The 13,451-nt window shown below is 48.4% G+C and overlaps 1 protein-coding gene across 4 annotated transcripts in view; it reads left to right on the plus strand.

The window, feature by feature from the left end:
• The window catches only part of RAB11FIP1 (RAB11 family interacting protein 1), a 30,478-nt gene that overhangs the window by 12,906 nt on the left and 4,121 nt on the right, over positions 1 to 13,451 (plus strand). For 2 of the 4 annotated variants that reach the window (XM_077769521.1, XM_077769519.1), the window contains 4 exons: positions 2,938 to 3,380; positions 4,924 to 5,725; positions 7,189 to 8,970; positions 9,731 to 9,839. In XM_077769521.1, the coding sequence (XP_077625647.1) occupies positions 2,938 to 3,380; positions 4,924 to 5,725; positions 7,189 to 8,970; positions 9,731 to 9,839 (3,136 nt within the window). The remainder of the gene's footprint in view (positions 1 to 2,937; positions 3,381 to 4,923; positions 5,726 to 7,188; positions 8,971 to 9,730; positions 9,840 to 13,451) is intronic. The other 2 variants (XM_077769522.1, XM_077769520.1) reach the window with 1 other exon arrangement.

The following is a 13,451-nucleotide window of genomic DNA, read 5'->3' on the forward strand; positions in this document are numbered from 1 at the left end:
GGGGCATCTGTTCACACCTCCTAGTGGTTTTAGAAGCTCCCCCAAACAGTTCCCACTTTAGTGCCGGGGAATGAACCTGTGCATAGGCCCCCAGGGAGGAGCCTAGAGTTGGCTGTCGCTTCACTCAAAGTAAACAGACTGGCACTGGTACTTCTGGAAGGGCGGGCTGGTCCTAGGAACTGTCGATGGCACGCTTTGAAGGTCGTCTCCTGCATCCCCTGCGAGGCTGACAGGGTTGTGTGGAGGAGGCTGGGGAGAAGGCCTGGCTGACCCCACTTCCCCGGGTGGAGAGGTGACACTGCTTGCGGCCGGTGAGGTCAGGCCGGTGTGGTCATCCGAGCCTCGGCATCCAGCTTGAGCAGCTTCCCCTTTCAGGTGCCTGCAGTGGGTATTTACCAAAGCTAACCACCCTTCATCACCAGGGTTACTGTGTAGCCACATGACCGTCAGAAGAGAAAAATAGGAATAATCCTCTGGACGTCTAAATGACCAATGAGTGAGCTATTCCAGGCTAGTCTTGGAAAATACATTGGCAAGACACTAGGCTGGCAGGGGTGAGGTTGGCTAAACACCTAGCATCTCTCCCTCCACGCTCCCGCCCTCAGCTGTGGATTGTGGTTTTAAAAACCATAAAAGATTTCCTCTAAAAGTCCAGAATGGCAGCTTACATCATTTTCTACAATTTTTGGCTGTATTTTTTAAATCCAGCTTAAGCTGTTCTTGATGACTCTGTATACTGGACGCTATATGTAACCTCATGATTTCTGGCTGGTGGTGACTCTGGTGGGATGTCCCCCCTTTTCCTCCTAGAACGTTTCTCAGCACTTTTTTTCTCAGCATTTTCTTTCTTATGTTAGGACTTTTTATTTTTTATTTTTTTAAAATGTTTTATTTATTTCTAGGAGAGAGAGAGACAGTGTGAGCAGGGGAGGGTCAGAGAGAGAGGGAGTCACAGACTGAAACAGGCTCCAGGCTCCGAGCTGGCAGTCAGCACAGAGCCCGACGCGGGGCCCGAACCCACGAACCGCGAGATCATGACCTAAGCGAAAGTCGGACGCTTAACCGACTAAGCCACCCAGGCGCCCCAATGTTAGGACTTTTTAAATGAGAAGCTTAAACCTGCCTCAGAAAGAATGTATTTATTTGTATTCTGAAGTTTATATATTTATCTTGAGAAAGAGAGAGAGCTGGAGAGGGGCAGCGAGAGAGGGAGAGAGAGAGAATACCAAGCAGACTCACCGCTCAGCACAGAGCCCGAGGTGGGGCTCAGTCTCACAACCTTGAGCTTGTGACCTGAGCCAAAATCAAAAGGCCGACGCATAACCAACCGACTGAGCCACCCAGGCGCCCCCCCAACCCTTTTTTTTTTAAAAGTTATTTATTTAGAAAGAATTTAAATTTGAATCTCCTCTCTGTGTGTTGTGAACATGGCCCATGGGAGGTGAGTTAGGAGAGAGTGCAAAGCAGCAATCTTAGGGTAAGAGAAAGAATAGGAGCTTTGGAGAAATGCAGAACTGATTCAGAATCCTGGCAAGCTACCTAACTTGTGAGCCTCAGTGTCTTTGTAAAATGGGTGTAATGTCCACTGCATGTCATTCTTGGGACGCTTATTCGAAGATGTTCCTAAATGTGTACAGTGCCAGATATGTCGTAGGTGCTAGTTAAGTGCTAGGTTTCTGCTTCCTTCTGCCGCTTTTCTTTCAGTGTAGAATGAGCTAAGGTCCTGGGGCAGGGATCTGCCCTGCAAGCGAGACAGGCTGCAAGTGAAGGAGGAAATTGTGCTCTTTTGAGCAAACCTGTCATTTCCTTAATGTCCACAACCCTCAGCTCTTAAGTAGGTCACTACAAACAACATCCAAATGTGGCTTCTCGGTCTGTGGGTACCGTGGGGGATGGCTGTCGGTGGACCCTGGAATCAGGCTTGTTTGCTCTGTAGTGGTCCTGCCACTGATCGGCCCATGTTCTTGCAGGTCACCAGATGGAAAATGCCAAGGGGAGATTTTTTTTTCTGATCAGTTCGTCTTTCAGTAGAATTGGACGGATACAGTACTTGCCATATCTTGAAGTAGTTTGCAAAAATACTTGAATCATGTTTGAAGTCTCCCCTTTCTCGGATTATTAAGCTAGGAAAGAATGCCTCCTCTCGAGTTCTAATTTTTTTTTTTAGTGTGGTAAAATATACATAACAAAATTTACCAGCCATTTTTGTAGGGTACAGTCTATATGGTACATTCACACTGTTGTGCAACCATCAGCCCAGCCTTGTCCAGGGCTTTTTTATTTCCCCAAATGGAAACTGTACCCATTAAGTACTAATTCTTCATTCACTTCTGCCCCCAGCCCTGGGCAGCCAGCATTCTGCTCTATGAATGGGACTGCCCTAGGCACCTTGTAGAAATCGACTCCCACAATATTTGTCGTGTTGTGACTGGCCTTTGTCACTCTTTTTGAAACAAAAGTGTTTTTTTTATGCCGTCTTGTATTTCTGTTAACTCTCTGGCATGGACTGTCCTACAAATTCTTGCCTTTTTTCTGAGAGTTATGTGTAAACTTACATTCTGCCTTCTGTTTGTGTATGATCTTTGGATTTCCCCCCTATTGAATAAGGAAAATACCAGTCATAGGAGATGATTTGATGGAATGTTTGTTTTATTTATTTTATTTTTGGAAATAGCTATTGAACCAAGATTTTAAGTCACTATACATTAAAGTACAGAATCAGATCCTATCTTTGCCTAGGGGGTGTCTTCTCAAAAATAAAACTATAGGTTCTGTCCTCATTCCCCACCCCACCCTCTACTCTCCAAAGAAGAGAGCCCAAGAATGCATTTATGTAAGAGGTTGGCAGTAGCAGAGAAGAGAGGCCAAGTTAATTGACATTGTGAACATTGTTTTAGGCTCGATTCAACGGTAACCTCTCTGCCTTTCTCCTTGTAGGTGGTATACCTTGAAATCCAAACCAGGAAAGAAGGATAAAGAGCGAGGCGAAATTGAGGTCGACATCCAGTTTATGAGGAACAACATGACCGCCAGCATGTTTGACCTTTCCATGAAAGACAAGTCTCGGAATCCATTTGGGAAACTGAAGGACAAGATCAAGGGGAAGCATAAAGATAGCGCGTCCGATACCGCGTCAGCCATCATTCCCAGCGTCACACCCTCTGGCGACAGTGATGATGAGTCTACTTCAAAAGACAAGAAAAAGAAGTCGAAGATCAAGACCTTGTTTTCCAAGTCAAATTTGCAGAAAACACCACTTTCCCAGTCCATGTCTGTCTTGCCTACTTCAAAGTCAGACAAAGTGCTGCTTCATCCTGGAGGCTTTCAGTCCCGGTGGGAGGATGAGGAAAATGAGGATGAGTCCTCCTCTGCCTCGGATGGTGAGTTTTCTCCTCCTCACTTGGGCAGTTGTGTATGCGCGCTCTCTCTCTCTCTCTCTCTCTCTCTCTCTCTCTCTCTCTCTCTGTGTGTGTCTCTGTCTCTGTCTCTCAGCCTACTTTGCTTTGAGAGAGAAGAAACGATGGGGCGCCTGGGTGGCTCAGTCATTTCAGCATCTGGCTCTTGATTTCACCTCAGGTCATGATCTCATGGTTAGTGGACTCTGTGTGGACAGCATGGAGCCTGCTTGGGATTCTCTGCCTCCCTCTCTCTCTGCCCCTACTCTGCTCAGCTCACTTGTGCTTGCTCTCTCTCTCTCTCTCTCAAAATAAATAAACTTGAAAAAAAGAGAAGCAGCAAATCTTTTTTTTATTTTTTATTTTTTAATTTTTAAAAATATTTATTTCTGAGAGAGAGAGAGAGACAGCATAAGCAGGGGAGGGTCAGAGAGAGAGGGAGACACAGAATCTGAAACAGGCTCCAGGCTCTGAGCTAGCTGTCAGCACAGAGCCCGAATCGGGGCTTGAACCCACGAACCATGAGATCATGACCTGAGCCGAAGCCAGGCATTTAACTGACTGAGCCACCCAGGCACCCCGAGAAGAAACAAATCTTAAGAGAAAGATTTTAAGTCAGTTCCTCAGTTACTGACATGGTGATGGTGATCATGAGGGTGGTGATGATGGCGGTGACGGTCATGATGATGGCTCATCTTGGTTAGAAAGACTTCTCAGGCCACTTGGGTGGCTTAGTCAGTCAGGTGTCTGACTCCTGATTTCGGCTCGTGTCATGATCTCATGGTTCGTGGGATCGAGTCCCACATTGGGCTCTGCGCTGAGAGTGCAGAGCCTGCTTGGGATTCTCTCTCTCTCCCTCTCTCTCTGCTCCTTCCCTGCTTGTGCATGTGTGTGCACCCTCTTTCTCTCTCAAAATAAATAAACTTAAAAATAAAAAGGCTTCTCTTTTTCTAAGCACTCTGGTTTCTAAGAATGCATAAATTCCTTTTCTAAAATGTCAGGCTCTGTAACTGATGTACATTAATATAAGCTTATGGAATTAACAATGTATGCATCCAGGTTTTTTTTTTTTTTTCAATTAAGGATAAAATCATGCAACCTTAGAGTAGTTCTGATAGTTCATTTATTCATCAGGTATTTATTGAAGTGCTTCACCCTCACGGGATATATCCTAAATGAAAGTTGAGGAATCCAGTTCTTTTAACTGTGGATTAACTGTGTGTGTTGAACTTCAATGTCAAGGACCAAATCGTTACTGTTGGCCAGATTCTGCCCTTCTCAGTGGTTTACTGCAGGGTTTCTCAACCTCAGCACCATCGGTAGTTTTCTTTGTTGTGGGGGTTGCCCTGTGCACTGTAAGGTCTTTAGCAGAACCCTGACCTCTACCTGCTAGAGGTCACCGATGCCAGTGACACACCCCATGCTAGTTAACCAAAAATATTCAGACATGGAGAGATGGACCCCCTTTAGTTGTGAACTGCTTGTTTAACATCTTGCTTCCTCTGCATCTTTGCTTTCCTTCCCACAGTCCTGTCTCCCAAGAGAACAGAGAGTGCACACCCTAAGCAACTGAACCAGATCAATTTCAACCTTCCCAAGAAGGAAGGACTCCCCTTTCTCGGTGGCCTCCGGTCTAAGAATGACTTCCTTTCTCGCTCTAATGTCTGTATCAACGGGAACCATGTTTACATGGAGCAGCCAGAAGCCAAGAGCGAGACCAAGGACAGCACCGCTACCTCTTCCCCGTCCCCCCAGGGCTTCAGGAAGAAGCATTTGTTCTCCTCCACCGAAAACCTGGCCACTCGGTCCTGGAAGGAGCCCGGGGAAGGTGGGCCAGTGTCTTCTGACAAACGGTCCTCTGAGTCTTCCACAAAAGACTCTCTGAAATCTATGTCTCTGCCATCCTACCGGCCACAGGTCAGTGGGGATATTCAGGAGAACACGGCTCCAGTGAACTTGGAGGCGGCAAAAGAAACCAAGGAGAGCAAGAAGCAGGAGAACAAGAAGTCCTCGTTGCTGTCTCTGGTGACAGGAAAGAAGGACGTGGCTAAGGGCAGTGATGGCGGAAGCTCCCCTGCCGTCCCAGGGAAGGAGAAGGAAGGCACGCTTATGGAAGTCACACCCAGGGAGGACCAGTCGGGGCCTGACGAAGACCCAGCGAGACGAGCGGAGAAGGATTCCGTGGCTGTTGCCTCTGGACGGGGCAAATCCCTGAATCCCTTTGAGGAGGTGCAGATCGCAGAACCGGAAGCTGACCGAGAGCCCAAGTCTGAACCCGCACCACCTGCTTCCTCTGCAAGGGCTCCACAGACCAAAGCTGTCAAGCCTCGGTGAGTCTTGGCCCTCCTCACGCAGGGCGGCCCCTCTCTGCTCCCGGTGAGCAGCCAGGTCTGCCGTTAGAGCGCCTCTCGCTCCTTGTTCTGTGGCCGTCCCTGTAGGTGACATACCTTTACTAGTCTGAGTTGTTTGTAACCANGCCTGCCCGCCCACCCCGCCCTGCCCAGATGGCAGTGAATGCGTCCCCACCCCAAGCCACTGCCACCACGCCATCACGCATGGTCTGCCCGTCTCAGTACGGTATTCAGACCCCAGTGGAAGGCCCCAGGCGGTAGCAGATTAGGTTCTGAGTACCGCGAGCTGGGAATACCAGGTTTCGGTTGTGGTTATACTCAGAACGTGTGTATATTTAAAGTTCTTATCACATATATCCGTTTGAGGCAGATGGTGTCCTTCCTCCTTGCACTTTGGCTCTGGTTTGCTGGCCTGATACCCTTGGTCCACCTTTGAGTGTGCCTGAGGCAGTCCTCGGAGTGTTTAGGGTGCCTCTTGTGAGAGCCTGGGTGGGGGGCGTCAGGAGCTTTATGCTTTCAGTGTGACTCACATTCACACGAGCAGCATCTCTGTGGTCTTGGGGTGGGGGGAGACTTTTTTTGAGATTCTGCTTACTTTGATTTCAGACACACAGACACATACACGCAGGCCGTTCCTCTTCAGAATCTGTGCCTGTTGCCTTGAGGTGCCTCTTAATACTGCTTTGAACTTTTTGGACGCTTTTTGTTTAGCACCGAAAGACACTGTAAGCTGTTGCTTTACCTGGAGGTTTTTCCATTTCTGTTGCAACAGCCCTTTGTGTGGCAAGTGTGCTTGGTGATCAAAGCGTCCCTTTTATGCAGGGCCTGGGTGGCTCAGTCGGTTGAGTGTCCGACTTTGGCTCAGGTCATGATCTCACAGCTTGTGGGTTTGAGCCCCGCGCCAGGCTCTCTGCTGTCAGCACAGAGCCCATTTCAGATTCTCTGTCCCCGTCCTTTCTCTGCCCCTCCCCTGCTCATTCTTATTCTCTCTCTCCCCCCACAAAAGTGAATAAACATTAAAAAAATTATTTTTAAAGTGTATATGTTAGGTAATTCATGTTTCTTCAACTTCTTTTTAAAATTTATTTATTTTTGAGAGAGAGAGCACAAGGGAGGGACAGAGAGGGAGAGAGAGAATCCTAGGCAGGCTCCACACTGTCAGCAAGGAGCCCGATGTGGGGCTCAAACTCACAGACCATGAGTTCATGAGCTGAGCCGAAACCCCAAGTCAGATGTTTAACCAGCTGAGCTACCCACGTGCCACCTCCTTTAACTTCTTGAGATACTGCCCCAAATATAAAAAAGCTCTCCCGTTTGGATCACCTTTATTTTTACATGGTTTTCTTTTTTTTCTTTCTTTCTTTCTTTCTTTTTTTTTTTTTTTTTGCCTCTTCTGATGCATCTGCAACTGACCTGCAGATTTTATTTTGTCCTTTTTGCAGACTGGAAGTGTCTCCAGAGGTTCAACCCACAGCCAGGCTTCCTTCTGCCCCTGACTCTTCTCTCTTTCCTTCTGCTCTTCTTTTCAGTTCTGGCCACACACCCGTCCCTTCTAAATCGGGGCATGGCTCAGAGACACTGTCCTCTGAATCTCCTTCTGGCTTCTTCTCTTTCTCATCTCCCATAGTGGCTCCCATTTCCACCTCCACGCCAGTGGAAAACTGGCCTTCCACAGCCAAGGGCCAGGCTGGTCCTGAAGAACCGTACTTGCTCCTTAAAGCGGAATTGCAAATGGAGAGTGTAACCCAGGTTCCGAAGACTGTTTCCTGTGCCTCGGGGTCGCTTTCCCAACAGCTGCCCACTCCAGGGAGAAAAGGGACGGAAGATTCTCCAAAGAGGAAGACCGGTGAGGTGGAGCCCCGAGACGTTCTGAGGTTGTCCCCCTCAGCACAGGCCTCCATCTCTTCATCTCAAGAGACCCAAGAAGTGACATTCGCCCTTTCAGCCGCAGGTGGCGGGACTGAAAGCCCCACTGGGAAGCCTCCGATGAGGGAAGACGCAGATGTAGCAAGTCCGTCTGGGTCTTGTGGGGAGAACAGAGTCGAGGACAGCAGAACGTCCCCTCTTCAGGTGGGAGAATCGGTCCCCACTCTTGGCTCCGCAGCTCAGACACACGAGGGCCGAAAGAAAGTCAAGAAGCGGGTGTCATTTTCTGAGCAGCTCTTGACAGAAGAGGACTTAGAGAAGTCCCCTGGGTCACTGGGAGGGGACGAAGGGAGCCCCCAGGAGCCGCCACGGGAAGGAGCCACTGCCGGGGCCAGGTCAGACGAGGGGTCAGATGGGGAGCCTGCCGGGCCTGTCCACACAGAGGGTGCCCAAAGGGGAGCGGCCAGTCGGGGCGAGCCAGTCTCCACAGCAGACTCGCCTCCCCGCCCCTGCGGGGAGACTTTCTCAGAAGGCCCCACGGGTGAAGCAGGCTCGGGGGAAGGCACTCCCCTCTGTGGGATCGAGGCGGACCATATGCTCATGGCTGAGAATCAGAGCAAAGCCAGTGACCATGAAGGTTTGTTGTCCGAGCCCCTGGGCAGCCTTCACCCTCCCCCAGGTGTTAGCTCTCCAGTCCTGGCTGACCTGGGCTTAAGCCTTCCCTCCATTCCCGAAGTGGCATCGGATGATGAAAGAGTGGATCAGATTGAAGATGACGGAGATGGAGAGACTGCACAGGCGGCAGCCCTGGCAGCCGGGCCTTCTCCCTTGAGCACATCACCTGCTCCTCCTGAGTTGGAAAGGAGGCCGAGGGGCGAGGCGGATGGGTGGGGGGCGCCCGCAGAGAGCCCGCATGACCCCAGGGCCAAGGCGCCCAAGGCGCCTGCTACAGCCGCTTCTTGGGAGCCATCCACAGCTTTGGGGATTCGTAAACTGGATCTTGGCAAGAGCTCATGCTCAGATAGACAGCAGCCTGGTCCTGGCGGTGGTGAGAAGGAAGAGCTGCTGGGAAATGGGAGGCCGAGCCAGCCTCCTGAAACGGCCCCGGATCCTCCTGGATCCAGCCCCCCCTTTTCTGAGACCTTTCCTGCTACGCACTCTCTCCCTAGCTACCCACACGCTGACACTCACTACACCAGTACAGCAGAATCTCAAAAAAAAGCAACAGCAGAGGGCTCCGCTGGTAAAGTGGAAAATTCTGGCAAGAGGAAGCCGCTTCTTCAGGCCTGGGTGTCACCCTCAGAGACACATCCAGTCTCCGCTCAGCCGAGCGCGGGAACGGGGTCAGCCAAGCACAGGTGAGAGTCGGGGAAGATTCTTTGACCGTGAGCAGTGGCACCCCCACCCCCACCCACCCCGCCCTTTGCTTTTTGCCTGCAGAGGTCATGGCTTTCTAACCACACAGATAGCCTGATGGGACTTGTGCGTGTTTTGCTGGTAGGGCCTGTTTCCAAAGGGTCTCCCCCTATGGTGGGAATCCCTCCCCGAGACACTCCTAGTTTGTAGGGAGAGCATAGTGACAGTTTTCAAAGGTAGTTTTGGAATGGTTCCGCATAGTCAGATTTGGGGCTCGCAGATTGCAGAGCTGTCTCGTGACCAGTGTCTTCCTAGCATCAGAAGCCAACGGAGACGGAGTGGCGGAACCTCGCAGGGTGGAAAGCTTGCCTTAAGCTGCCCGGGGTGCACCCAGTGTGTTTGTTCTGAACTCTTGCTTTACTGTTGAGGAGCGGAAGGCTCTTTAGGGACCCACATGGTGCAATCCGAGGCTGTTACTAGCTCAAAAATAAGAGGCCGTCTTTAATGGTCTCCTGACATTGATAATGAGACCAAGGGTCCCTTGAGCATGTCAGGTGGGTGGGCTTTGACCTGCCCGTGGCTGCCTTGGGCTGACTGTTCTCATTTCCACAGGAACATTGGGGTGTGTTGGACTGGGGGCGGGACAGAACGTATCACCGCTCTGCCCCCTTGTCTGTCTTGCTGGCTGCCGTCCATGAGATGGACAGTTTCTCAGTTTTGTCATTACAGAAAGGTCTAAGGATCCTATCCCCTTCTCTTTAGACTTCATCCCGTGAAGCCAATGAACGCAGCAGCCCCCAAGATTGCTAATTCCAGCTTGGGCACTGCCACCATCTTCAGTGAGAACTTGATCAACGAAGCCATGATGAAGGTATGTCTTCTCCAAAAAATAGTTAGGGATCGATACGAAACGTGTTTCTAGAGTCACCCACTCCTTGGGTAGCAGGTAGTGCCAGGAGCAACTTAACCTTATGCCTGTGTCTTTGGGTATTCTTTGGAAGCCTCTACATTTTCCACTGGATCATTACTGTTCCCCTTATGGTTACTTACTTATTGTTGGATTGTTTGTGTCCCCAAGCAACGTGATTGACACTATTACTTTTTAGTGAGAAGAAAATGTCACCCACCATCTGGTCCATTCAAATTAGATATTTTCATTTCCCCATGTATCTTTTCTTATCTTTTGGCAAGAATGTAAAATTCCTGAGCTTGTAATCAGTGCAGATACACTTTTCTGAAACTTTATTCTGCAGTCGTTGCAAACTTAAAAAAAAAAGTTGCAAGAATAGTACAAAGAACTCCTATACACATTTCATCCCCATTCACCAGGCATTGACATCTTACCACATTTGCTTTATCATCGTCACCCTCTCCCTCCCCATCCCTGTCCATTCTGGGTTTTTTGGGGTTTTTTTTTCTGAACTACTGGAGGGTAAGGTGGCTACCTCATGCCCTTTTTACTTCTAAAATACTTAAGCATGTAATTCCTAAGAATAAGGACATTTGCTCAAGATCAAGACATTTAAAATTGACGTAGTCCTCTTTTCTCCTCTCTCGCCCAAATTTCAGATCCACCTGTTGTCTCATTAGTGTGCGCCTTTTTCCATTTTTCTTTCTAGTCTGGGATCCGGTCCAGGATCTCTCGCTCTTACGTTGCCATGTCTCTCAAGCCTCCTTTATCCTGGACACCCAGCCTTCGCCTTTCAAGACCTTGACATTTTCTAAGACTTCAGAACAGTTGTTTTGTCGAATTCTCCTCAGTTTGCATTTGTTGGCTCAAAATTTCATGGTTTGGTTGGGGTTATGCATTCTTGTCAGGAATTAACCACCCAAGTCGTGTGTCCCTGCTCGGTGCATCGTGTAAAGAGGCACATTACATCAGCTTGTCCTGGTAGAGGGAGTGTTAACTCTGACGGCTTTCTGTAGGCAGAGTCCGCCAGCGTCTCTAGGGTAACGTTGCTGTTTATCCCCTTTCCAATCAGTAAGAAACTTGTGGGGAATCAATTTCAGACTTTGTAAGTATCCTGTTCTGCACCAACCTTTCATTCTCAGGCTTTTGTATCCATTGATGAATACGTCAGTGGCCAAATGGTGATTCGCCTGTGTGGAGACACTGGTTCTCTTTTTCACTTGGTGGTGTATCCAGTATATCATAAGCACTTTTGTATGTTGCTACTTAATTCTTTGAAATGGTTATACCAATATTTACTTAACCTGTTCCCCTATTATCGGATGTTTGGACTGTTTTCTGGTTTTCAGTGTGAATAACGTCATAGTCAACAATTTCTTGCACAGAACTCTTCCCCTTCTTAAGCTAAATTTCCAGGAAGAATGTTGCTTGATTAGAGGATCTCTTCTCTTTAAAAACCTTGGGCTAACTTTAAAAAAACAACAACTCCTGCCCACAAATCAAACAAAACCAACCCCCCCCCCCCCANTCAGGAGGGTTTAGAACACTGCCTTGTTGCAGGCCTCTGGTCTTTGACTCATTGTCATGTGGGCTGGAGGAGAATGATTTACCAAGGAACTGGTGGGCAAGGATGTGTTGCGTTTCAAGTATGTAGAGAGGAATTTCCTAACTGACTCCTGGGGTAGTCACTGTCAGTAGAAATGAACTTTATTTCTATTTTAGTTCAGGGCTTCTAGAGAAGTTGCATTCAGTCAGAGACCTTACAGTCCTGTGCACTGTAAGACATCAAGTCACTTTGCTATTTTTATTTTTTAATTTATGTTTTAAAGTTTATTTATTTTGAGGGGGGATGGAGCACAAGCAGGGCAGAGAGAGGGGGGGAGAGAGAGAGAGAGAGAGAGAGAGAATCCCAAGCAGCCTCTATATGTCAGCACAGAGCCCAGTGCAGGGCTGGATCCCATAAACTGTGAGATCCTGACCTGAGCCAAAATTAAGAGTCAGATGCCCAATGGACTTGAACCACCCAGGCACCCCAGTTTTTGTGCTTTTATTCTTTTTTTTTTTTAGTTTATTTATTTATTTTGAGAGAAAGAGTGAGCGGGAGGGGCAGAGACAGAATCCCAAGTAGGCACCACACTGTTAGCACGGAGCCTGATGCAAGGCTCGAACTCAGAGAACCACGAGATCATGACCTGAGTTGAAACCAGGAGTCGGACACTTAACCAAATGAGCCACCCAGGCACCCCAGTGTTTGTGTTTTTAAAATAAAAACGTTTTTGCTCCTGCCTCCTTTACTCCTGCAAGCATTTCTTTTTTTTTTTTTAAGAGTAGATTTTTTTTTTTTTTTTTCAATTTATTTNACAGAATTGGAAACAGGCTCCAGGCTCTGAGCTGGCTGTCAGCACAGAGCCCGACATGGGGCTCGGACCCATGAACCGTGAGACCATGACCTAAGCGAAAGTCGGACACTTAACCGACTAAGCCACCCAGGCGCCCCTATTCCTGCAAGCGTTTCTAAAGTGCTGGTGGGTTGTTATAAGCTCTGGCTCCATTGCACCCGTGCCACCAGGAGCTGGGCTAAAGGGTCCCCGAAAGCTGGAGATCGGGGGTTCAGGCAAAGAGGCCGAGCAGTGATAACACATGGCCCCTGTGAACAGTTTAGCACCTTCCAGCGCCTCCCCTTCTCTTCCCTTGTACTACATGCTTCCAGGGCAGGTGGTAAGTCAGCATCGTTTTCAGAATTACTATCTGTAGCCAGTACGCTGTGCCTGCCGTGTTTATCCCTAGCCTAAAACTGTACCATGACTCGACCAGTGCAGCTTGGCGGGCTTCGTGGGTGTGGAGAGGAGGCAGCGCTTATCTTCCTGTAGTTAACGCCTTTTACCAGGAAATGGGGCAAAAGAACAGCCTAAGAGGGATAGTAATGAAAACCAGGGTCGGGGAGCAGCCTCGCCATCATCCCTTCTTCCTTTTACTGTGGAATGCAGCTGGGCTCCAAAGAGAAACAAACACCTAGCTGTCGGGAAGTGAGCAAAACCCTTGGCTCCCATTTTATTTATTCTTCAAAGCTCATTTAATCAGGGGCTTATCTCCTGGCCCTGATTAAGAGAACAGCTTGCCTTAAAACAAAGGCAACTGCTGCTTATTTTGCTTCTGATTTGTAAGCCCCGCCACTGCCCCTCTGGCTGCCTGCAACAAAGTGCTTGGTCCTGGACCATGCCTCGTAAATATTCTGAGTAAATACGGAAAGTTTCCTGGAGACTGTTATTGGCCCTCGATATAATAGATGCTTTGTACTAAGCTGTAAATAATATTTATAAAAGTAACCGCTCTTTGGAATGTTGCAAAGTAAGACAGAGGTTAGGGAAAGAAATTGAATCACTAAAGTTATGAAAAGATAGCTGAAGCATTACTATAATGGCTTTTCGGTGGGGTGTTACTGTTTTAGATGATCTAAAACTTAGGAGTGTATTATTTACCCAGGTGGCTTTAACACTTCCATTTAAAAATAATACAGCCACCTGGATCCAAAAATCATCTGTCCTATTAATATGGAAAAACTTGGACACAAAT

This window comes from Crocuta crocuta, unplaced genomic scaffold (assembly GCF_008692635.1).
Source record: "Crocuta crocuta isolate KB4526 unplaced genomic scaffold, BGI_CrCroc_1.0 scaffold698, whole genome shotgun sequence".
Classification (NCBI taxonomy): Eukaryota; Metazoa; Chordata; class Mammalia; order Carnivora; family Hyaenidae; genus Crocuta; species Crocuta crocuta.